Source organism: Haliotis asinina, chromosome 8 (genome assembly GCF_037392515.1).
Source record: "Haliotis asinina isolate JCU_RB_2024 chromosome 8, JCU_Hal_asi_v2, whole genome shotgun sequence".
NCBI classification, from domain to species: domain Eukaryota; kingdom Metazoa; phylum Mollusca; class Gastropoda; order Lepetellida; family Haliotidae; genus Haliotis; species Haliotis asinina.
The window spans coordinates 31484910-31512262 of record NC_090287.1 but is presented as its reverse complement, the minus strand read 5'-3'; the positions used below and the strand labels follow the sequence as shown (position 1 = coordinate 31512262).

Sequence of the window (27353 nt, the reverse complement as noted above, 5' to 3'; positions counted from 1 at the left end):
AAAACTACCTGTTCCAGTCGTATAGAATCGCATAGCCAACATGAAATGACTGATTGTACCGATAAGTCGATAGTCTCGAGGGTTTCCCTCGCCTACACTGGACCGAGTTTTACATTATGATTCTGGTTGGTTTTGTCGTATGATGTTATTAGCGAATGTCAGAATCTGCATGTTATCTTTTCTTACAATCGATCTCGGTGAAAGCTGTGCACCTTATTGACATGTGCACCCTTTCGGTAACATACCAAGGTCAAAACGTCAGTTTCAGATGTTGTATTTGGATGTCATGACATCTAACCCTGAAAGAAGTGATATTTTAAACAGGTTTAGATAGTGTGCACTATCGAAATAAGGAAACATATAAAAAATATTCCAGGCGAAACGCTCCGCATGTCCTAAACTGTGCAGAGACGACGACAGAAGTGTGCTGAATCTCAAGCTATATGTGTACGTCCCAGAACCTTTTGTGTCACCCAAACGTCAGCAACGCAACTTGATCGTCCATAAAACGTGTTCCTTCACCTTTGTCAGGGAGGTTTATAGCACAAGCGATCAAAACGCAGCGTGTCAAATTGGGTTTATTTTGTGTGTGTGTCACCCAAACTCTAGCACATAACGTGCCAGAGAGTTTTGTGTCACAAACACTTGAACACATAACGTGTCATAGAGTGTCATGACGATGTTTCTTTGGGGGTCCTCCTCGTGTTAACGGTGTCACTGTCTGCAGCTATGTCTTACGAAAGACTGACATCGTATGTATTCATGGCACATAGACATTTAGATACATTGTACAATGATACACTTTTACAAACATTTATCTATGTTTACACATGACACCGAATATCTTTTATATCACATGGCTTAAATAAAGTGACTGCACTTGCGAGGGTAGACGTATTTCGTTCAATGTCCTTAATCTACCGGATAAATCACACTATGGGAAGATTCACATATTGAGGCAGGTCAGTTATTCTCCCTACCACGCAGATCCTGATGTGTGTCTTACCCAATCGACTTCAAAAGTGTGTCATCTGAATCTGAATTTTGTAAATAACGTTAAAAGTATTGTTGAGCTAAAGAAAACATACATGTCTAAACTCGATTTGCCCAACACTTTATCATGTGTTTGAAGGTTGAAAGTGTCGTCGAAATACTTGACATTTAAGGTCTCATATATATCTGTGAAATATGAATTAAATGGACAACTGTTGAACACTACATTTCCTTTCGTTCTCGTTTTATAAGTAAAATAACATATGTGTATACTTGTCCCTGCACGGTAGTTTACAAGAATCATTTCTCTCCATGTTATCATATGACTCGATCAATATTCAACAGCACATCTTCTCATCCGCATCTTTCGAAAGGTTCTCCTGTCATTATCGCAATTATCGTCATAATTCCACTGCGCACTTCTGTCATGATATGGGTTTTTGTGTACAGTAAAAGGACAAATATCCTGTCTCCGTGCCTTACAGCGTTCGTATATGTGAACCTTCACAGCAACATAGCCTCCTTGATAATGTGGGAAATGAGCTTGAAGAGGTCTGACCATGCTTGCTCAATCTCCGATGTCACACTCTCCTTCATGGCAGGTTGTATTGCCCACAGGAACTGGGGGGCCAATCAGCTGGATGAAATGAGTGACATAATTAACATAAACTCATTATATCAGCACACTGAATAGGAAAACAGTCTTAACCAAAAACCATTATAACAGTCACTCGGCAGATTTCCAAAGACATGACAGCGGTCTGTAATCGAAAAATATTACTCAAGTCTTGTCCAGACAGCCCAATGAATGATATCATAAGCAACGACCTGAACAATATGGACACGATGAGTTTGACCTTCCGTTCCCGATGGCCGCCTCTTAGGATATCCATGGTTCTTGGAAACCATCCCGGTGTATGAAATATGAACGCGAAGACAGGTAACCAATGGTAACATAACTCTTTCAGTCATCACTAGTGTCAATGTGTCATTTAGCAGATTTTAGGGTTGACTTTACGCTTACCCACCAGATGCTTAGACAAAATTTGTACCACCTTCTATTGACTGCCCAGTGATTAAGCTTAAATCAAACCAAACTTTCAAACTAGGTCCCTGGGCCACTTGAAGGTGCACTGGATCATGCCTTGTGAACTAAAATAGTCTAGTTCGTGGTCCTTGACATGTATATGATCATTTGATTTAGGGATAAGTGTTTGCAAACAAGGTCTTCTTTGGTTGTATTTCCCTTCGTGAACATTAATTTCCTCCATGGAACTGTAACTTAGGTTTAGCTGGCGTTCAAACCAACTTCATCATCCTCATTGATGGACCATGCTACATTCTACATGCAAATTGTCACACAAAGACGGGTTCATTTGAGGAATTTGAAACCTCAGCAGGCATCTTGAAGTCATTGGTTAAAAAAACATAAACACGCTCTCAGCAAGACAGCCAAGCACCTCGGAGATTAGGAAATCTAAAGAACGCAAAATGTTTTGATGCTTGCATTGCAAAGATTCTTCAAAGTGTCAGTGATGCTCTTGTAAATCCGAGAAAACCGACTGATGAGGGGATCGATTAAAAGCAGGAAAAGATCCAATGGAATAGAAGATTAATAAATTGTTTAACTGAAGAGATCTTGATCTTGCAAAGATTTGTATCCCGGAGAAATATGTCTGGATGTGTGATTGATTGAGTGGTCATTCAATCACCTTCACCACTTTCAGTCCAGAGTGATGTGTGCTACCATTATGGATCAGCATATGGTTTAAGTAATCTGTCTCCCATAATTAGAGGTGGCGTCCATCAACGGCTATATGAAAAGTGGATACAAACCTTAAGACTACCAGATAACATGCTCTGTCCACATGGTCGGTTCGTTTACCTCAACGTATTGGCTAATCTATGCAAGCTCGTTTACAGGCTTTGACGGGATTACAAACCTTTTATTAAGCATGTTGTCAACAGCAGGAACATTGGCATATGGGAATACAAAGAATCCTTGCTTGTTCACCAATTGGATCTGTTAGTATTGGTGATGAATTATTAACATTTTCAAAAATTCGAAATTATATGGAAAACAGCAATTAATCCTCGCTGGGTCAATTGGTTCTTCCTTAACCACCAAATCACACATAATATTAAACAATTTTTCCTTCATGGCAGAAGCAAATGTGCAAGTTTGGTGTACACAGAAGTCAATATACAACAGCTTTCTTTAGTAATTGAGTTTTTCATGATAACAGATTAACCTTTCTGGAGAAATATTGAATCAACACCTTTAAACGTTTTCTTTCCCACGGGTCTATCAACCTGTGTATTATTTCTTTTATGCACAAGATGTAGCAAAATTGAAAATGTGTCGTTCTAACGGAATCCACTGCGTTATCACATATTTGTTTTACATGTCACATCTCGCATGTCACATCTTTACCCAATCATTTCAGTTTATAACTCCTAGGATGTTTGGTTCAGATTTGATTATGTACAAACCGTCATTATATAACAGGTATATTGCTTTCGCAGTGCTAATCATCAGACAAACAAACAGTATGACACTCTTAATGACGACACACGGGTACAGAATAAACAAGGCTTTTATGTAAACTGCACATAGAGCCGCATGCAGATCGTGCTGCATTAGAGTTTACTGACACAACTTTAGAGCGTATCAAGTTTCCAACTTCCAGGAATGACATCTGCAATTCACACTAGCTTACCTCTGTCACTCAAATGTCTTCAGTGAGCGTTTTATCACTGATACAAATTAAAGAGGGCATATTAATGCACATTCATTTGTGCTACAGAAATGGGCTTCACTTCTCCTTGTGAATCACGGCTCCTGTTTGTTTATTCTGAAATGGTTGTTGAGAACGTGATCTCCTTCCAACGTTATGGCACGTTTGAGAGTGCATGACTGTTTATTGTTTTGAAGTCACAATCTGCCGTGGGCTGCCAAACAATGAGGCCTTTATTATAACATTCTTTTCGCACAGTCAGTAATGTGTTATAAGAACACGCAAAAATCGAGTCTGGACCGACAAATGAGCATGGTGAACGTCCCATGAAGCCCGGATACAGTGGCAGACATTTAGTCAAGTCGCGCAAAAGCAGATTAAATACACTGATACAAAGATTTAAGATGAAGCTTTGCATGAGGGAAAATGGTTTACGCCACATTCAGACATACTTCTTTAGAACGTATAAACATTTAATACGTTGATATAAATATGTGAGTATATTTGGGAACATTGTTCAACATGGTTGATCGACAGTCGACTGCAACAACTGCAGTTTTAAAGACTCGGTTTTCTGATAACTTCAAATGAAGGCTTCAGAGTCTGTGATTTTAGTTTAGCATTATTCTAACAATATCACGCACCAGAAACGGGCTTCACACATAGTACCCATTCTCGGAGTCGAAACTGGATCTTCGGTATGACGAATGCTTTTTACTATTGGCCTACACCACCGCCTCTGAAGGCTTTAGATATGATATGTACTATGTCTATTCCGTGGTGTATATCTATGCATCTGTGTATGACGTTCTGTTTATTTGAAAACGTTTATCATGAATCAGTCCGCAATAGACTAAGTTTTGGATTAACGAATCAACATTATCACCCATAATGATGAAATGACGTCATATCAGAAACGTAGGGAGTATTGGAAATCCGTTCTTACAAGGTTTCACAGTATTACTAACTGCCTTGAACATGTTGTCAGCTCATAACTCAAAGGGTATTTCCGCAGATAATAAGAATAAGAAGAAGAGGAATTGCTATGGTATGCAGGGTTGGGTGTTCTGTTGTTCCAAAGGGAGGCTTTTGGTCACACAGCAAGCCAGGTTTAAAAAGGAAAATTAGTCACGGAGAACAAGTTGGTGGGTGGCCTTGTTCAGCATGTTGATTCATCTGGACGTCTGTGTTTCTATGCAAGTACCGTGTAAACCAGGTTCCACATGATGCATGGGAATTGGGAAGATACCTATGTTTAACCAGCACTGAATGGGTACCAGTACTTTAAAAACTGTTTAATATCAACACCAGTAAAGTCAGGAATGGGTTCCCACAATCTTTGTTCACATACCCTTGTGGGAGAATCGAGCCTGAACATTTGGCGTGACGAGTCAATTCTTTAATGACGGCGCTGTCATACCAACCAAACATTATATCGAATTGTGATGTTATGTAAGCATATACTACAGAATGTATGTGTCATCATTATTAATCAAGAATCATATATGTATAAGAGGTATCTTGAATCACTTTATTGAAGTCAGTAACTGAGATTTCACGCCACGTTTAGCAATTCCAGAGCTATGTCACTGCGGACACAAGATATTTGCTTTACTTATATGTAGACATATTGGGAATGGAACCTGGATCTTCGGCGTAACGACAGAACGATTTAACGTCATGGCTACCCCATTGCCTCTCGCCGGATGGAGCTTGCTGCTGTTGCTCTTGCCAGCTGTTTGCACTGAAGACAATAATTTAACCTGGGCTCTTTTTGTCAGAGCAATAGAAAATACCGAAGCCTTCACGACTGGTTTCAACCATGGCTTCGTATAACAAAACAACCAACGTTTTTCCATGTACCAATGATGACTGAACATTCAACAAATTTCATGGCATAGCAAATGCAAATTATATGAAGGTAAATCAAAGGGAATTGGTGTCAGGTCCTTCTGATAACAGAGACCACCCGTCGGGATACCTAAATCTTCGACCTCCATTTATTTTCACTTCTTGACCCTAGCTTCGTCTAAATACCTCTACAATTTCCTTGGACGATTATAACTTCACGACTGAGGCTATATGAGCAAATACAATAATTCAATGGCAAAAGATTGAATAGGAATTGACGTCAGCTACAATTCATGAAATTTGCACATGATGGCTTCTGAACCATAATTACCCTTAGACTTATTCCTATTTGAAGAATTCTTGGTGCAATTCTCAACCTGATGTGAACTGTGGTGAGTGGACCTTCCGCGTAATAAGGCTGTTTGTTAATAACGAATAGATGGCTTGTCTCTAAAAGGGCTGAGTTGTTATCCCGAAGTCTTCCCAGAACCCTAAATATTCATTATTTTTTAAAAAAATATCTGTTTCCAGGCATAAAGTCCTACCTAAAGGAAGAGACATTTTGCCCACTTACCATGTAGAGCCATTGAGAAAATTATTGTAGGCTATATAGCGTATTGTCTCAATCACTTGCTATCAGAAACCATATCGACGGACCTGGAGTATGTCTTTGTGAGTGAGTGAGTGAGTTTTGTTTTACGCCGCACTCAGCAATATTTCAGCTATATGGCGGCGGGCTGTAAATAATCGACTCTGGACCAGACAATCCAGTGATCAACAACATGAGTATCGACCTGCGCAATTGGGAACCGATGCAATGTGTCAACCAAGCCAGCGAGCCTGACAACTCGATCCCGTTAGTCGCCTCTTATGCATAGTCGCCTTTTATGGCAAGCATGAGTTGCTGAAGGCCTATTCTACCCCGGGACCTTCACGGGTCCGTATGTCTTCGTTTATATTATATTACGCTGATTGCTTTATATGCTGTGCTTCTTTGTTCCTAGCGCACGTAATCAAGTTAGGAAGCTGCTTTTCAAATGACTCTTTGTAAACGTACAGATAGGTAAATAAATATTGTCAAATATACAAATGTAGACTAATGAACAAACAAGTACACTGCTATGACACTGAAAATCAAAAGGTCACCATCGGGAGAATCTGGCAATCGAAGGACAGGTGAAAGACTGACATGTTTTTACATGTGTTTGTTATGGGCTCTGAAGGTTGGAAAACGTACACCTTTTCGCGAACTTCTGGGTCCATTCCATACAAACATAGCCTATAGTATTGTTTAATGTAATATGCCTCTATCTTTAGACGTAACTAGTTATTTTCAGATGTGTTATCTATTGATTCTGTTCTCTATCTGTATATTTCGGTCAGCGTTTTTCATGAAAATGGTTTTACTGGATGACGCTTATTTTAGTCTCTTCTGAACTATTGTCCATTTGACTTTAGGCACTCAGACTCGCTACGTCTTTCTCCTTCTTGCGTACCCTCACGCACGCACATGGTAGACTACGGTTTTCTGTTCCTGCAATGAAGGCGATATTGCTGTTCGTCAACACGTAAACGCTAAGTGACCTTAATTTCTTGTTCACCAAAGTCATATTGGCTCGTGATGAAATCAAGATAAAAATAGTATTAAGGGAGATATTCTTCACGAATAACAACTTCGAAATGAATCGTTGTCCCATCACCAGGTGAATGTCGACTTTCATGTTATAAACTGGCATGTAGCTGGATCATTGCTGAGTGCGTGCGTCTTATGGCTGTCATTGTATATTACATATTATAGCTTTTGGTCATGTCAGATGTTATGTGTCTGCTTCTGTAAATTGATTTGTCCTAAGTGCAGGCCATTATAAGTACTCCCTAGAGGATTCTTTTCATTTTACTGATATCTCGAGAACATGATAATGAACGTACTTCGATTAAACAATAGCAGGACCCTCCCTTCACTTCAGAAAATTTCCACATCGTTCCTGTACGCTGTCTTTTCTGGACTGATTAATTTCATAATGATAATCGGATCATGTGGGTAATGAAGGAGTGTTTTTTACAGAGATACATATATTGTCATTACAATAAGAATTTGCAACTCTCATATAATGTCAGCTCATTCCCGACAAGCGGATTAGTACTGCCACTGGTTGAAAAAGGAAGTGGGTGGCATAAATATACTGACAAATATATTGTTATATATATTATATCCTTACTTCCCATGTCTCCGAGGTAACCCGTTCGTTCTAGAGAGGCGGAGAGGTAGCGTAGTGGTTAAAGCGTTCGCTTGTGACCAACAAAATCCGGGTTAGATTCCCCGCATGGGTACAATGTGTGAAGTCCATTCCTGGTGTTTGCCGGCGTGAACCATGTTTCATTTGTTGGTAATTATAGTTGCTTTACATATTTCATGGTTGACACAAACATAAGAGTTGTGTGTGGAGCCCAGATGCATAAAGATGCATAAAATCTTGGTGCACAAAATGTTATGGAAACAATATGACGATAATGGTGTCACAAAGTTGGTTTACCACGTTCGAATATTGCTTTTTAGGTCAAGATCTTCATATTTTTGGTTTTCTCGGGATTGTGGTAATTTAGAGCAATTCATTTTTAATTTCAAAAGAAGATACATAGATATAAATAGTCAGCACCGGCAACAAAACATATCTAACTCAGAGTTTCTCTCATATTACAGATCACATAAGTCATTTTAGAGCACGAATGGTACATTCCCAGTAACATTTTATGCAAAGATCTCATGAGCCAAATTCTGATGTTAATCTCACAATTTTAATGGCCCAAAGCAGCGTTTTTCTAAGACAGTTATAGAAATTTAATTAGCTTGTATGTCAGAAATGTAACTTAAATCTCATAGAATATCATTTATTGTTAATATGTCCATTTTATAGATCGTTTAGACAAGAATGTATACAAAGTAAATATTACATATTCCCATCAAAAGAACAGTTCAACTCTCTTCTAAATGAAACAAGTTTTGCTATTATAAAAGGATGTATAATTATGTTTTCAAAAAGATGCTTACGTTAATGTCACTACCGATCTCCATGTCATTATAGTCTATTACGCTTTGATGTGTGTTCTCCACACATTGATATTTTTGTACAGTCTGTTGAAGCCTGTGCCACGAAGCCTACAATTCCGAATAAACAATACATATAAACAGCATAGTTTTTAATACAAATGTGTTCCTGGTTCACACAATAGTTCCTAAGTGATTATTGGTCTGACATCACTTTTTGCAATATTCTTGCAAAATAATACCGGAGAACACCAGAAATGGGTTCACAATCTACCAATGTCTACCAGTGAAAAATGTTTAACTAGCGAGCGGAGTTAAACACACCTCTTAGCTATCCGACGACACCAGTTCATTTTCATAAATATAAACGAAGGCATGAATGAAGAATTTATGATTTTTATTCCAAATGTTGACCATGTGTAATATACATATATAAACATTGTAGATAGACAATATTCACCTAGGCATTCTACCACAGTGATACAAAAGCCAGTTCACAACAAGCGGAAACACCTTCAGGTATATCTCATACAATTTTCTCCCACCACAACACCTCATAGTTGAGAGTTGATGTCTCTCCAGTAAACGAACCACCATTCGATACAGTACAGTTGCCACGACGATCTTTTGTGCATATGAAATTCTAATTCATTGCTCTGTCAACTCAGTCTTTATTCGTTCCCGAAACCACGAAAACATGGTCGCATGGACAACTTAAATGGTCTGATATATTTATAATAGGTTTGCTAAGTAGCTCTTAGGCATATGACATCGTGTAGGCGACAACATGAAAATTGAACCGTACATAAAAGTATATGGTCAGTACTCTATGGCATTCAATCATTGTGTCTTGACAGTATGCACTCAGTAACGCCACTTAAATGGTTTACAACAAATGGATATACGGTGAAGCGTTATTTTAATTTTTGACATGTGCATATAGGATATAATTGCAGTGTATTTATAAGTGTATATGATAATTGCTCTTGGCCATTGGTCTGTTACACATTTTCAAAAGGATCAGTGTAACACTGTCTGGATGTTGGTGTGTTAAAGCGAGTTCCAATCATGGCTGTTTGTTGACGGCAAATACGAGCGAATCCTATGATGATCGTGCAGTCCTATTACTCAATGTGTAATAGTATCGCGTGTGGACGAGATCGTCTTTTGTATTTTTGTCATCCACTGATCCTTCGGAAGATGGTGTGGGTCGCACAGTGTACACATCTCCTAGAAGAATAGTCTACCCCCGATTGACATGACACATTTTCACAAAACCCGAGACCCGCAGAGACATAAAGTGCATTTTTTGTTTTTGTTTTTGTCCCTGCCAATGGTCTTTTGCAAGAGATGCAAGCAATGCATTTGCAAAACAGGTATATAGGTTCACACTTTTGTTTACAGCATTTCAGTATTTCAAGAACTTTGGTGTCGTGGAGATCAGGAGCGTCGCAAAGAGAACAATTGTATTGGAGCATCATCAAATTATTCCCAGTCGCGTCTAAGTACAACCTTAAACCTCTTGCAAGCGAGAGTGTGCTATCACTTATATATCCAAATGGACAGTCAGTGTAACTGTCATTCTCATGTCAACAAGATGCTTTTTGCTGCGAATCTTTTGCGCATTGCGTAATGGTAATTGCAATCAATTTCGTATTAACATAAAAACTACCTGCTCTAGTCGCATAGAATCGCATAGCCAGCATGAAATGACTTATAGTACCGATGAGTCGATAGTTTCACCTACACTGGACCGAATCTTACATCATGAATCTGCTTTTCTTTATGCTGTTATTAACGAATGTCAGAAACTGCATATTATCTTTTCGTACGATAGATGTCGGTGAAAGATGTGCATCTTATTGACATGTGCACCTCTCGGTAACGCTCCAAGGTCAAAACATCAGTTTCAGATGTTGTATTTGGATACCATGACATCTAACTCTACAAGGAGCCATCCTTAACCCAGGGTTTAGACACTGTGCACTATTTAAATAAGGAAACATATACAAAAATATTCCTGGAGAAACGCTCCGCATGTCCTAAAATATGCATATGAGGCCATCAGAAGTGTGTCTGCACAGAAATGCGATGCACAGCTTGTTGCTGAATCACAAGCAACGTGTCAGAGAGTTTTGTGTCACCCACACACAAACACACAGCCCGTCAGAGAGTTTTATAACACCCATACTCAAACACACAACATGTCAGAGAGTTTTGAGAGTTTGTCAACAATTTTCCTTTCCGTACCCACCCTCAAGCAGCGCCATATATCAGAGTGGTTTTATTACAGAATGTCTCAGCTCCCTTTTTGGTTTTGTTACCCTAACACAAGAAAAACAGCATATCGGCGTAATCCCTAAAATTCAAATCTGACGTGAACGTATTTGATGTATATATTTCATTTTTAGGGAATGATATTCGCAGAACAGCAGAAATATGCTTAAATGCACGTATCTCTATCGCAGGACGTAGATGTCATTTACACTCAATTCGTTTGTTTCAGTTGCGAAGAAACAAGCAATGTAAAATGGAAACCAAAAAGTATAAAATTAATTAAATGTTTGAAAGAATTGTGTTCTTCTGCATAAAGGTATATGTTGTTTGGTGTCATACAGCGTAACGGAATTTATATGCCCTGCAGCCTCAAACACATTTTTTTTCATTTTTGTGCAAACAGCGTCAGTATGTGCTTTTAACATAACACCGAGCTTCGTAGTGGTGCTTGAGTGTGGGTCCTCCAGTCAAAATAAAGCTCATCTGAAGGATCTTGTGCTAACGGTGTCAGTGTCTGCAGTTATGCCATACGAAATATAGATTTCGTATATATACATGGTACATAGATATATAGATACATTACATAATAATACACTTTTACAAAGGTTTATGTAACTTAAGGCATTACAATATTATTTTATATCACATGGCTTAACTGAAGTATAGTGACGAGAGTAGATGTAATATTTCAATGTCTTTAATGTACCTGATAAATCACACTATGGCAAGATTCATATATGGGGACAAAATAGGCCCAAAACAAACAACTCCCAACATAGGCCACGTATTCTCCCTACCACGCAGATCCTGATGTGTGTCTTACCCAATCGACTTCAAAAGTGTGTCATCTGTATCTGCATTTTGTAAATAACGTTAAAACTATTTTTGAGCAAAAGAAAACATACATGTATATACTCGGTTTTCCCCAAAGACCACAGACTTTATCACATGTTTAAATGTTGAAATTGTCGTCATAATACTTGACATATAAGGTATCAAATACATCTGTAAAACATGTGTCAAATATAGACCCGCAGAATAACATTTCCTTACATTTTCATCTTAAAAGTAAAATAACATATGTGTACACTTGTCTCTGCACGGTTGTTTACAAGAATCACGTATCTCCAAAGTACGATATGACTAGATCAATATTCAACAGCACATCTTCTCATCCGCATCTTTCGAAAGGTTCTGCCGTCATTATCGCAATTATCGTCATAATTCCACTGCACACTTCTGTCGTGATGTGGGTTTTTGTGTACAGTAAAATGACAAATATCCTGTCTCCGTGCCTTACAGCGTTCGTACATGTGAACCTTCACAGCAACATAGCCTCCTTGATAATGTGGGAAATGAGCTTGAAGAGGTCTGACCATGCTTGCTCAATCTCCGGTGTCCAACTCTCCTTCATGGCAGGTTGTATTGCCCACAGGAACTGGGGGCCAATTAGCTGGAAAAATGAGTTACAAAATTAACATAAGCTCATAATATATCAGCACATTCACATTCGCTCGGCAGGTTTCCAACTACATGACACTGGTCTGTAATCGAGTAATATTAATCCAGTCTTATCCAGACAGTGACATGAATGCTATCATAAACATCGACCTGACCAGTAGGGACACGGTCTGCGAGTTTTGCTTTCCGTTCCCGATGGCCACATCATAGGACATTCATGGTCGTTGAAAATCAATTGTAAGCTGGTATCGTCTATGGAATATGAACTCGAAGGCAGGTAAACAGTGATAATTTTACTCTTTCATTAATCACTAACGTCAGTGTGTCAGTTAGTATATTCTTTAATTGACTTTACGTTTACCCATGTGACGCTGAGACTAAATTATATCACCTTCTCTGCCATGTTGTGGTCGACCACCCTGACTGCCTGGCCCAGTCATTAAACTCAAACCTTAACTTGAAACCAGGTCCCTGAGCCGTTTGGAGATCTGCTGGTTCATAGTTTCTGAACTGATATCATCCTTGTCATGTCATATATTATATTAATTAAAACGCTTGACTAATACAAGGGTAAGTGTTGCGAACGAGGCCATTGTTGTTGTTTTTTTCTTATTCCTTGACATTAATTTCCTCCATATAGTAGTAACATCAGCTTAGATGGCTATAAAACTCATTCCCTCCTTTACTGATAGACCATGTTACATTTTACAGGGAAATAAATATACAAAGATACTTCAACAGGCATCTGGAATTGGTTGATTACGACACTAAAGTCGTTGGTTAACAAACTTAAACACGCTTTCGGCAAGACTGCCAAGCACCTCAGAAGTTAATAAATCTGAAGAAGCAAAAATGTTTTGATGCAAGCACAAAGATTCCTGCATTGAGTCAGTGATGGTGTCGTAGATCCGAGAATACCGCACTAGCTATTTAGGTGACAGGGTAAAAGCAGGGTAAAATTCCATTGGAATAGGAGCCTGATATATTGTTTAACTGAAACGATTTGGCAAAGTTATGTATCCCGGACGACTAGATGTATGGTTGATGGAGGGGCCATTAAATCAGTTTCAGGCCAGGGTGATGTATGTTAGTATCACGGATATGCATCTGGACAAAGAGATCTGTCTTTCGTAATTAGAGGTAGCGTCCATCAAACGTTGTACATTATACGAAGGAAATTTCGAGGTATCTATTTTCTAGGTTTTGGAGGTTAGAAACGCAAAAGCGAAAATATTATATCCATGAATATTGCTTGCAACCAGTGACTTCCTGGCCTGCGTATCCAAAAGTGGATATAACCGTTAAGACTACCACATAACATGCTCTGTTGATGTGGTATGATCGTTAAAAATCAACGTATTAGCTGATTCTGTGCAAGCTCGTGTACGTGCTTTGACTGGATTACCAACCATTTATTAAGCATCCGTTTTCGTTCATCAAATAGATCTGTTAGTATTGGCAATGAATTATAAACATTTTCAAACTTCCGAAATTGTATGGAAACTAAAACAGCATGTTTTGTTTAAGAAAAATGAATCCTCGCGGGGTCAATTTGTTGTTCATTAACAACCATACCAAACAGGCAATTTAAAACCATCTGCTCCCGAATGAGCAAATCTGTTCTACATATAAGTTAATGTACAAATGTTTCGTCAGTAACTGACTTTTAAATTAACAGCATTAAACCTTCTTTCGCACGTGTCTTTCAATCCATGCTATGCATTATTTATTTTACTAAGCATTAGAGACAGCAAACTTTGACAATACTTCATTTCAACGGAAGCTATTTGTTATCGAATATTTGTAGACAACTGAACTCACATCTTGATCCAGTCACTTATATCACAATATGACAATCCTGGTTTGTCTGGTCCAGACTTGATTAGTTACAGACCGCCATCATAAAGCAAGAATATTGTGTTACTGCTTAAACATCAAACAAACAAACAAACAAACAAAACGCCTTACACTCCTTATGACGACACGCGGGTAAAACAACATGGTTTTTATATAAACTGCAGCTGGAGCCGAATGCAACTCGTTAAGAGTTTACTGACAGTGTAATTGAGTTTACTGTGATACAGAGACAGATCTAACGTGCTTCACTTCTCTTTGTGAGTCACGGCACTTGTTTGCTTATTGTGAAATGGTTGTCGATAACGTGATCTCCCTCCAACGTAGTGCGACGTTTGAGAGCGTTTGATTCGGTTTATTGTTTAGAAAGTCACGATCTGCCGTGGGCTCTTAAACAATGTGGCCTTTATTATAGCGCCATTCTTTTTGCACACTCTGTAATGTGTCAAGGGAGCTTTTAAAAATCGAGTCTGGACCGACAAATGAACATGGTGAACTTTGAAACTGCTTACTATTTCCGCACTATAATACTTCACAGGTTCAGCTTTATGGAAAATGCATTATACATTTAGTTAGCATAGTTAATGTCAGTAGATACCTTTTTTCATACATGTCAAATGCTGGAATTATGAATGTCTAGGGGTGGGGTGGGGTTGGAAGGTCTGCGGGGGTTGTATTATAGCATTCTTTAAGCACACTCAGTAATATATCGAGGGAACCTGTAATAATCGAGCCTAGGCCGACAAACAGATGATCGATGACGTAATGAACGCCCCAGGAAGTCGGGATACAATGACAGACATTTACGCAAGTCGCCCGAGCCATATTCAAGACACTGATACGAAGACTGATATGGAGATGTGAATATATCTGGGAACTTTGTTCAGCGGTGTTTATTGACAGTCGATTGGAACGACAGCTTTTTTTGTAAATGATAGGTTTTCTGATAACTGCAGATGAAGGCTTCAGTATGTATGAGTTTAGCTTAGCAAATATTCTTACAATATCATGGCACCTGGAAATGGGTTTCAGACATAGCACCGTTTGGGGTAATCGAACCCGAGTCCTCGCTTTAACCACAGGGCTATATACCACCGCCTCTAAAGGCTTCAGATGTGTGTCTATTGCAATGTGTATATCTATGTATATCTATGTATATCTATGTATATCTATGTATATCTATGTATCTTATGAAAATACTATTCCGATTATTTATTTCTCTTGCATTGATTATTAAGCAAATGAACAATTCTTGCATTAACGAATGGATATTATCAACCATTATAATAAAATAACGTCAAAAAAGAAACGTCCGGAGTATTGAAAATCCGTCTACGAGGAGTCACGTTACTTGAAACTGCCTTGGACATGTTGCCAGCACACGTACAACTGGCTTTCCATTTTGTTGAAGAAACGCTGAAAACGTAGTCTGATCACTCATATATTAAAAAAGCAGACAGATACAAGACGATAAAGGGGACTGGTTTGTATATACATTCCATGACATTATAATTGTTTTTATGGAGGTGAATCACATGGTTACACAACCAAGTATCTATAAACGTATAAACTATTTCAGGCAGCATGGTTTTTAGACATTTATTATTATGAATGTATACACAAACATCTTGTATTTCTAAAGATAGAAATGTATTTATGGAATTCCGCTGCCATTCTGAATGTATAATCGCATTTTCATTACTGGGAATCACGCCGGTTTTAAGATAGGACGTTACAATCATGAGTCAGTGACCTGAAATGAAATGTGCATTTTTATAAGCCATCTACCTGCCAGATATGGACAATTTCTCATAAGTCAGAAGCTTTCCAGTCAACGATGAAGGTTTGAAATGTGTCTCAATTAAGCACTCTCCTGGTTCGTTTCATCTTAAGTGAAAACATAATAATTGTTTCCTTGTGCCATCATTGCATTTATAAGGTAATGCCAGCAAAGTATATAATCTGCTATCCGTTCCAAAACCTTTGAAACAACTGCATTCCGTTTAGACTCCAAGCAAGCAATAATTATAATTCTGAAAAGGATAATAATAACAAGAACAAGGGTCTTATGATGTACACCTCTCCATGGTGGACCAATGTAGGAGAATTATATTCCCTGAGCTAAATGTACATCACCCAGTTAGCGTTGACCCCCAGAAGCGGGGAAATTAGTGAGTTAGAGACAGCCAAGAGGAACATATTCTTTCATTTCCCCAGCCCAGCGCAGGTGATGACGCCATCCGTACTAGAGATGGGACTTGCCCCAGGGGAAGGCACAGGACCCGACTAAGAATATCTTGGTCCAAACATCTAAAATACTAGCTATGCTAGTTGAACCCGTCGTGGGCCAGTTGCAACTTGCAAACTGGTACCTACCAGGAACCTTCACATGAACAGATTGCTCAAGTGATAGCAGACCCAAGTTTCTACTTTCGGGTTAGCCTTTCTCCTCTTCCTGGTGCAAAGATGTCCAACACGGAACCATCTGACCCAGAAATTTCTGACCATCACATCTATTCCAATTAGAAGGGGAACATTTCAAGAGGACTCATTCAGTCCTTTGTTGTCTTTAAGTCCTTTGAGCGTTCTGCCCAATAAAGAAGAGGGTTGCCATCCCGGACATCCTCAGTACAGATCCCTAAGACCGCTCTCCCATCTCCTTTACATGGATGACACTGAACTCCATGCCAAGGGAGATACCAGTTTGAAAGAATAGGTTCTCCTTGTCGAGCCCCTTGTCGAATCTTTTTCTAATGACATTGGAATGACATTTGCACTCGACAAATGTAATAGGTTTCATTTCAATCCTGCCAATGTAACTAATGATGGATCGGTCAGGATACAAGAGAGAGGAGTTATTGAGCATCTTGTGAAAGATCAGGCTTACACCTATCTTCACCTACCTTCAAGACAATCTCCAGAATGTCCAGATTGAAGAAATATTTCGGGTCGAGCGTAAATCGCGCTTAAAGAAGATTGGAGCTCAGAGTTAAATGCTCGAAACAAGGTTAAAGACACCAATTCATTTGTTGTGCCAATCCTTTCATGTTCCCTTTGAGCAGTTGACTAGACGAAAGTCTTGACTGCATGACCAGAAGGATCATGTCTGACAATAGATCCCACCACCCTCATTCCTCTCTTAACAGTTTGTGTATGCCTTTCAGTTCAGGAGGTCGAGGTTTGATTAGTGTGGATAGTCTTCATGACAGAATTTTACTGTGCGCGTTTTCACATATTTGTCATCAGATGATCCTGTGGTGATGCATGTCAAGATTGGTGACAAAGAGGAATTCCAAAGCTAATAAAAACGTGCCACAGTTGTTTGACAGAATCTTACATTTGAGGCTGATTTTTTTATGATTCTTGTTTCTTGGTGCCCTTGGTTTAGTACCTCCTGATCTCTTGACGCAGATCAGGAGGGTCCCTGGGTTCACCATCCGCTGCACTGTCCTTCTAACACTTCAGGGTAATGCAGAAGTCTGCAAAATTCTCTGGAAAGTTCTTGGTGGTTTCGCGCAAGCAGTATCCGTTTCCCTGTCTGGGCTGCATGTTGAGGGGGAAAAGAGCCCAGAGTTGACAATGAGCCCGACCAGTCTGACTGTGCCAGGATCACCCAAATCCTCTTTGTTCTTTGTTTGGTGGTCTTCTTTAGAATATTGAATCTTTAGGACGTCTGTGTTCCTTTGGGGCTGTAGACAATGATGCTCATACAGACATACAATTTTCCTAATGAAATCTGTCAGTGACATTCTTAGAGGCCAGTACCCTTAAAAAACAAAATAGTTTTCATTTCAGAGAGCAAGTTGATTTGACAATCTCGCTGAAAATTAAGTGTTGTCTTTCGTCAGGAACTTTTTGGTTTCGTCCCTTTAGAACCAACTGCAGAAATCTCACAGCCTGCTAATAAGGAGAACCGACACCTGTAAATAGCGATTGCTTCAATGTACATATGGCCCACCAAATATTCCGAGGCGTTTGTGGTTATACCATGTTTTCAACATGAAAGATGTTTTCGAAATGTGACGAGCGATTAAACTGACATATTAGAGAAATTGTGGGTGAGTGTAGTTTTACTTTTAGGAATATTTCAGCCTTATCACGGCGGGAACACCATAAATGGGCTTCACACATTGTACACATGGATTATAGAAAGACGTTCCAAGAAGCACGCTATATGATACCCTTTTGGGTAACATCCCAGCAAGATCACAGGCGGTGACACAAACGATAGAGACATCGCATAAAGACAGCTACCGATTGTACATGTACAGAAAGCCAAAGGAACAAGGGTTTAAACACATTGTTTTCTTTTTTGTGAATCTAAAGTAAATCGGTCAGAATGATATGAACAATTTTAACAGCCTTGCCTGCAGATAGAGAAGGTTCCTCACAGAGTCGAGTGTATGAAAAGAAAACTGCTGCAGAACCACCTACTACGGGTCAGTCTGAAATAATCCACAACAAACATACCGAACACATATCGGAAACAGATTTACAAATGGATATGTTTTTTTTTCACACTGGTCCTCCCTTGATGAACAAAGGGTTATGGCAGTCGTGAAATCAATACCACTGTTAAGGATACGTGGTGTCCCGATTATTTTGTGCAAAACTGTCAGCCTTTCAGTTAACTGAATTATGTACGTTCGATGCAAACCTTTTTAACCTGTTCACCAGGAACAAGGTTGATTGATAGTCCACTGAGAATTGGCTGGGTATAAATGTACGATACGTGCGAATAAATGTAATATTGATGAACAATGTACGTCTAAAGAAGTTTAATCGGATACGAGAATCCGGAAATAACTGTACATTACAAATGAAAATCACATTGCCAATACTAAAGCTATTAGGTATCGTTTGTCTATCATCTTCCCAAGTTACACAAGAGCAAATGCATACCTTCTTTCATTCGATGTATTTTCTACATGACATTGAAGTGGTTTTAAAGTGCACTGATGTCCGCCGAAACCTCGGGTCTAAAGAGACCCAAAACGTCTGGAAGTAATTGGTTTGGTTTTGAACAAGGGGGAATGATTTACACTTTCACACATATACTTTTATTTTTTAATATCCCCACCACAGATGGGTTTCATGCATTATGGGAAAATTGAACCTGAACATTTGGCGTGATGAGTCAATAATTTTTTACTACAGACATATTCCATCAACCCAGCATTATACGTAATTGTGACGTTGTCAACATACTGGAAATATGACAGACGTGTGTCCATTAAGTATGAGAACAAACTAGTTCTAATCTTCAGGACGTATCTGGCATCAGAATAAGTGAGTTAATATGTAACCTGTCATCGGCAATATCTTAGTTATGCAATACAAAAATGAAAACACCGTGAAGAGTTAAAGTCATGCATGATGATTGTATCACACATACACTCATCACTTTATTGAAGACAGTAAGATTTTACAGAACTATGTGGCCACAGGGTTCTTGGTTGCACATATATGTGCTCATATTGGGAATCGAGGTCGCATCATCGATGCAACAAGCTACCCCAGTACCTCTCGCTGGGTTCATCTTGTATTTTTAGCTCTTGGCAACTATACACGTTAAAGATAATAATTCAGTCGGAGTTAAAAACATCAACAAAACATGAGAACGTTTTTACACGGTGCAGTTTAAATGGTGAATCCGAAATGGGACATCCGTTACATTCTGCCTTTGCCTCAATTCTTCATGCAATGAAAATACCGAAACCTCAAGGTTAGTTTGAAACATGGCTTCGTTTGCTTGTTGTATAAAATCAAGATGAACCAACGTGCAGATGTACCAATATTTGACGATTGAGAGCATTCAAAACATGGAATGGAATAGTAAGTGCAATTATAGGAAGATAATTAAAACATAATTGTCGTAAAGTCCTTCTGATAACAGAGACCACCTGTCAGCATACGAAACGTCTGTGCCCTCCATTTCATTTCACTTCTTTGCCCTGCGTCGTCTAAATATTTTTCCACTTCCCTTAGACATTAATAACTACAAGAGTGAAGATACATTAGGAAATGGAATAATTCAACAGCAAAACATTGAATAGGAATTGACATCGGCTACAAATACAAGAAATTGTACATGATGGCTTCCGAACCATCTTCATAATTACCGTTAGAGCCATTCCTATTTGAAGAATTCTTGGTGCTATTCTCAACCTGATGTGAACTGTGGTGAGTGGACCTTCCGCGTAATAAGGCTGTTTGTTAATAGCGAATAGATGGCTTGTCTCTAAAAGGGCTGAGTCGTTATCCCGAAGTCTTCCCGGAGCTATTAATCTTCATTTGACGGAACTCGGATAATAATGTCTGTTTCCAGGCATAAAGTCCAGCCTCAAGGGAGAGACACTTTGCCCACTTCCCATGTAGAGCCATTGAGAAAATTACTGTCGACGATATAGCTTATTGTCTCAATCACTTGCCATCAGAAACCATATCGGCAGAGTTGGGGTATTTCTTTATGGATATTGCATCACGCTGATTGCTGTATATGCCATGGGTCTTTGTTCCTAGCGTGCACATAATCAATTTAGGACATTTGCTTTTCAAATAACTCTTTGTAAATGCAAAGATACGTTAATAAATGTTATCAGAAATACGGTAATAAAAGCTTGTGATTCAGATATTATTTAAACAATCCCTAAGAGCTATGTTTTATCTTTGGAAACGGAAGTAAACACAATTGTCGCTAATTAACTTTGAACGCCAGCGCCTTTGGCCGTTCCACGGGGATGCGATGAACTGTTGTTGAGGCTTAGTACTCTACGGTAGCTGCAGGTGCGAGCATCATTTGGGAATATCAACCTAGAGATGAACACTATGTTAGAGTATTCTCATCATTCCAACCTTGACATCACGTCCCTTGCCGCTTCGATACCAAATGCCAACTCGAGGCTTATACCGGCACAATCTCTGTAATTCCAGACCGATAAGAGTTTGGCATTTAAACTGACGATGTGGTGTTCATAGGCTGTATACCCCAACACGTTTGAAAGTGCCATGTTTTAAACTGCACAGAAAGGGATTAATATGGTAAGCAGTAACGCAGGTTTAGACAACCACAAATACCGTTAAACCAAAGAACAATGACACTGTTATGATGCTGACACATCAATGGTTACCATCGGGAGAATCGAGGAGTCGCAGGACAGATTGACTTGCTTCTACATGTGTTTGTGACTGTTCGGATAAGCTCATCTTTTCGCAAATCTCTGTGATCATCAGTTTTTCGTCACAACTCAATACCTAAACGCTAAATGACCTTGATTATTATCCACCAAGATCTAATTGCTTTGTGATGAAATAAAGATGAAAACAATATAAAGGCATATTCTGTATCACATAACAACTTCGAATTAGAAGGAGTCCCCACCATTAGGGGAATGACTACTTTCACGTGAATTATATTTGTATCGAACTGTTATTCAAATTATGTGCACGAACGTATGTGAACATAAGCCTGGACTCGGATAAGTCGACTAGTTACAAAGGTACCGTCACCTTCGACACAACGTCGTTTTCCTGCAGTAATTTCACATCGACTAGGAAGGAAGTTGTTTTATGTTTAGCTGCGTTGTCAGTCGTACAACACGGGCACATGGGTAGAATGTGTCCCCAGCGTGCCGTTGCAAGGACTGAATTGGAAACCTTTACGGATTTTACTTCAACTTGGCCATTAGCAAGAATATATACGGGTCGTAAGAGTCGACTTAATGGGGTGTTCTGGTTCGGTGATGTGCAATTGGTTGATGGTGTGTGAACGTACTCGATGCCACTGGTCGTAGTTCATAAAACTAATCCACTTATTATACTCCCTTCACACTTCCTTCTATTCCCCTGTGTATGTTATTTCATTCTCTCTCTCCTTCTCAACCCCAACTCACCGCCACCACTACTACCACACGCACATACGTACAGATACGGACATCTGTATTTCTGTTGCAATGTTTTTCAATGTTTCTAATGTATTTACGTTACAAACACGATGCATGGGAATAATCATTTCAAATCGCTTTCAACCGAACAGAAAAACATATTTAGTGCTGTCCAATGGTCGTAATAATTAGGGGGAGTAATCAGTTTATGTGGCTGAAAATACTCTCAATAGAATCAGCGACTTACATGTTAGACGCTTGGGTAAATGAGTGACTTAGATTCAACTTCAAACAGAATTTTATGTATGTTATAGCCTACCTGTTTATTTGTGAGGAAAGATAATAAAGAACCTTTATCACGAGCGCAGATATGACAAATCCAGAAACATTTATAGTTTCTTAAAATGACATTGTTTCAAGGTAATAACGTTTTCATCAAGCTTAAAATTGATAATGGTGCGAACGTAATGCTTGTAGAAGGTCCTTTCTGAATTGTAGGACATTATTTCATACATACCAATATGGTTATGTATGGTGCAATGTGAAACACATTATAAATTTCTGCTGACTGCAAAATAATGTCTAATGTCTTGGTAATGAATACTGGACGTTCTGGTACAGGCACTGATGGCAGCATACGTCCCCAAAATAGGAATATTACAAAGAACGTGCGTGACAATGTAGTTGATACATGATGATAACGTCTGTACACGAATTAATGCTTGTCATTTGGTTTGAGCTATATTTACTAATGAGATCAATGCTTGCGCTATAAATCATATACTGAACAAAATAATTTCGGGATTTTGGTATTTATGTTATTAATATTTCATCAGATTATCACTGAATAAATAGATCATTATTCATACTTTCAAAATTTACATATATCCCTAATTATTGTTGTCCAGGATAGATGGATATGACGGCTTACCCAGTCAACTTTATTTGTTTGTGTAGCATTTGCACATGTAGACAAAGGGCAATGACCCCTCATTAAGGCGGCCGATATTGTCACTCTGAAGACTCCGGTTTGATTCCTCATATTTGTGATGCCCATAACCGGTTTCCCGTGCCGTGATATTACTGGAATATAGTTCACTCACTATTGTTTCTGTGCGCGTATGTTTTTGTTCACTTACGAGGAACCTGTCACAAAGGTAAAAATCACAAAGGCAAACAGGCATTATGATTGCTTAATGTAATGTGCTCATGTGCATTTTAGGTCTAATACACTTTCTACTCCAGTATCACGAGCGTATCACGGGACAGAGCGACCGATATTGAGATGACTTAGCCATTGCGTGGGATAGCATCACGCCATAGCACAGGACAGATCTCATCCGTCATCGTAATCGACTCAAAGGGATTCATAATAGGGATGGGGTTTTCAGCCCAGTCGTTGTAACCTTTGCGCGACGTTGGTGTGAATACAACGTCCGGTCATAGGGACATGCAAGAGTTCCACTGCCCAGATGACCACTTTTAACACCAGGTGGACAGAGATCGGAAGTTGTGTCGACCAACCCTTAAAGTTCTGCAAGAAGGCTACGGAAGCCAAGTGCCACCGGATTCATTGATTTCGTATGGTTTTATACAGACTTTAGCAATATTCCAGCAATTTCACGACGGGGACACCAGAAATGGGCTTCACGCATTGTACCCATGTGGGGAATCGAACCCGGGTCTTCAGGGTGACGAAAGGAGGTTTTAACTATAAGGCTACCGGTCCATGCTACGACAAGAAGTATCGGTCATGACATACAGATACTGTCAAGCAGTCGAGCTCACTTTGTCAGCTCTATGTACCTGGCAAAGGTCTGCCTTAGTGCAAGTACCAAATCCACCAAGTGCAATGAGCAGTAAGATACAGATACCATAATCATCATCCAAAACCTTACCCTTGACACTCCATATACGTTGAGGCGACCAATTTCCAAAATACGATAAGATCCTTTGCATCCTGAAGATGTTCCGAGTATTGAGACGCTGCATACTGATATATATCCCATATAAGAAACACGTCTAGTTTAAAGTCCTCAGTGCATGCTACCTAACAATCGAAGCTCATATCTAATTAATTTATATTATTTATTTGGAATTTAAGGTCCAGCAATGCTCCAGCTTTATGACGGCCACCTTTGATAATCGAGTATGGACAAGACAATCCAGTAACTGATCGTCGGTCTATGCAAATGGGAAACGATGACATGGTTCAAGCAAGTCACCAGACCTGATTCAGTTAATCGCGTCTTACGACACAAGACCAATTCTAACCCTGATCACCAGGGGTCATGCCCAAATATAAATCAACAACAGTTATACTCACATCTATATAATCAACCCTAGCATTATACATGACGTGTTTGGCGCCAAGGTCATGCAGGAGTTCTTCCATCTTTTTAGGCTCATTGATCCTGGCCAGGCACTTCTCGACGGTCCCCATTACACGGAGAGCATGGGCCTTCAGCTGAGCGCTGTGGCTGAGGTCTTCTTTTGATTTCCCCTTGAAAGGCATGAACACCTCTTGGACGTCAGGGTGTGTCTCGAAAAGCCTGTGCACAGAATAAATTTAAAACGTTAACGCGTGTATTTGAAAAGCCTGTACATAGAATAAAAAAGTTCAATAAGTATCAAAAATAGATCAACGTATTTCAATAACCTGTTAGTTGTAATCAGATGTTGGTTGATAGTTGGTGGATTTGGTGACTTGTGGCTTATAATTGACTAAAGTGTTTATGGTCATAGCGACGGAATTCGCTGTGTATTATTTCGAGATTTCCAGCCACATTAGCTGACACACAGTGATATAAATAAGTCGAATGCTGTACAAATAACGTCGTGCATCGTTAGTTCCACTCAGAACCTTTGGGAAAATAGCACATAATTTTGGTAAACAGTGGCTAAATGTGCGTGCCAAAATTAACCTTTTACTATGAAAATCTGTGATGATAATGTCAAAGAATTTATCTGTCATAAGACGTGTTTTAAGTTCAGTCACCCTTTATCTCTGCTTTTGTGCACTGGCACATTTAAGGAACGTAACCCGGGTTTGGTTATTTGTAGTGATTAAAACGCCATCGTTATATAAATTGATCGCCATGTCGTTAAATGTCGTTTCGATTGATTTCAGGAAAACATGAAGATTCTCGCTTCAACACACAGAGACCTTTCCCGTAACATATCCGGTGTCATTTCGACCCACTGCAGTGAATTTATGACAATTCCCGCGGAACAGAAGCGTTTGTTCTGATACTGAGTCGTTTGTCCTGATATGTGATGAATTGTTCTTATACTGAATCATTTGTTTCTAACATGGATCCCATTTACTTATATTAAATCTCGTGTCATTTGTCTTCGATGATATAACATGGTTTCATGAGATAGAACGCATTCAATTTGATTGCCCGTATACAAACCCTAGATATTAATCACTTGCACAGGAACAATATATTCGTTTATAAGATTCTGGAGCTAATATGAATGAAATCGAAATATTGCACGGATGTTATCGCCCTTCGGAATTCTATTTAGTTGTCATGGCAACAATGTTGAGGCTATTAATGGCACATTCAGTGTTTGAAATGTTGCTACTATTGGCAGGTTACGTACCATTTAATCCTATTCATCCAGTGTGTGCGCGTGTGGGTGTGTGATTATATGTATGCGTGTTTGTGATTGTTTGTGTATTTGTGTGTACGTGTGTTTTTGTGCGTGCGTGTTTGCACTAAGTCGGATTAGTGCTATTGGTATAGTGCTTGCAATGCAATAGGCGCCTTTAAGGTCCTCAGTCTTAAACCAGACCAAAGTATTAGTAACGACTGCCACCTTGTAATGTATTATGTGACGGACTGTGAAGACCTCCCTCTCAGTTAAAAGAGAGATGTTCTATCCATGCAACCGGTCAGGTCAGCATATCCTGCAATGTGCTTTAATTGTTACTATCAAGAAAAATGTACGTAGATATCTTTTGCACACGCGGTGACGATACACAAACTCATCTTTGTGGGGAGCGCTAACACGATGGTCTGGAAATGGATGTGCAAACAGACTTTGACAATCGGCGAAATCGACTTTCAAAGCGTCCAAACACTAGTTTATTAAACATTTATACTTGCAATGGGATTGGCTGTTTTGAAAAGAACAACACGGAAAGACCTCAGTATTTGCTTTCAAATACGAAACAGGGTGGTTTAATACGATTCTTCCACCGTACATCATTAGCATGGCCCAAACACGCTGATGGGAAATTCCAACCTCAAGCAGTAAATGTATGAAAACTAATGCACATGTTAAACCACGTCTTGAAATCTCCTACTGGCCGTAGTAGAATGGTTAACGAGATATTATTCTTATAAAAGGAACTCCCAACGGTTGTATAACAAGTAATACATCTGTGAGAACACATTGCAAAGTCCCATTTCGAGTCTTGAATAGTTAATGCAACAATACACTTTATACATGGACCCCACAATGGACGTCCAAGAACCTTACTTGTCAATTTATGCAGTCGAAGCATTGGTGAATCACAATAAGCGAAACAGGTTCTAAGATAAACAATATGCTTAAGACGATGCCAATAGTCTGTGCTGTTGCTTCCTACTATGATTGTTATCCTCAAGACATAATAACGATTGTGTTATATGTGGTTGAGTGTCTATCAGGATTCCATCACGAGGATGAATAGTGTCTGTCTATAGAATTGTCTATTGGTAGAGGCATGTATGGTACGGGACCGGCTGCGAATATTCCGAAATTAATCACTCTTTGCGATCCCGCAAATGCAGCTTTCAGATGACCCATCGTGTCCGCGGAACACAATGAACTCTTTACACAGAAGTTGTTATCTCACATCTAGCTTCCAGACATGGAAAGTTGTACTCAACTCAGGTAGACTACTAAATACATTCTTCATAAATGACAGAAAATGGCATCTTAGGGAAACTGTGATAAAAACAGGCGATACTAAAACGCTGTACGCAGCTTAGATAATTCAAACATACTTCATAAAGGAGAGAAAATGCCATCAGACGTTGACTATGATAACATCATGTGAAAATGGAAAGGGGTAGTCAAGATAGGTAGACCAAATATACTTCATAGATGACAGAATACACCATCGTAGGTATACTGTGACGAGAACATGTAAATTGCTGGATTTATTTCGAGGCAAGATGAAGAGAAATTTGGAGATTTGGTCGTTTAGGCCAAGTATTATAATCTGACTGGTTTGATGGACCCCTGTTGTAGTCT

General features: G+C 39.2%; 1 protein-coding gene across 1 annotated transcript in view; it reads right to left on the bottom strand.

The window, feature by feature from the left end:
* Nucleotides 1-9008: 9008 nt before the first annotated feature.
* Nucleotides 9009-27353, bottom strand: part of LOC137295084 (uncharacterized) — a 65868-nt gene continuing 47523 nt past the window's right edge. The window contains exons 2-3 of the mRNA XM_067826367.1: nucleotides 24430-24655; nucleotides 9009-12358 (exon numbers count right to left, since the gene is read on the bottom strand). Coding sequence (XP_067682468.1) covers nucleotides 12227-12358; nucleotides 24430-24655 — 358 coding nt within the window. The 3' untranslated portion in view covers nucleotides 9009-12226. The remainder of the gene's footprint in view (nucleotides 12359-24429; nucleotides 24656-27353) is intronic.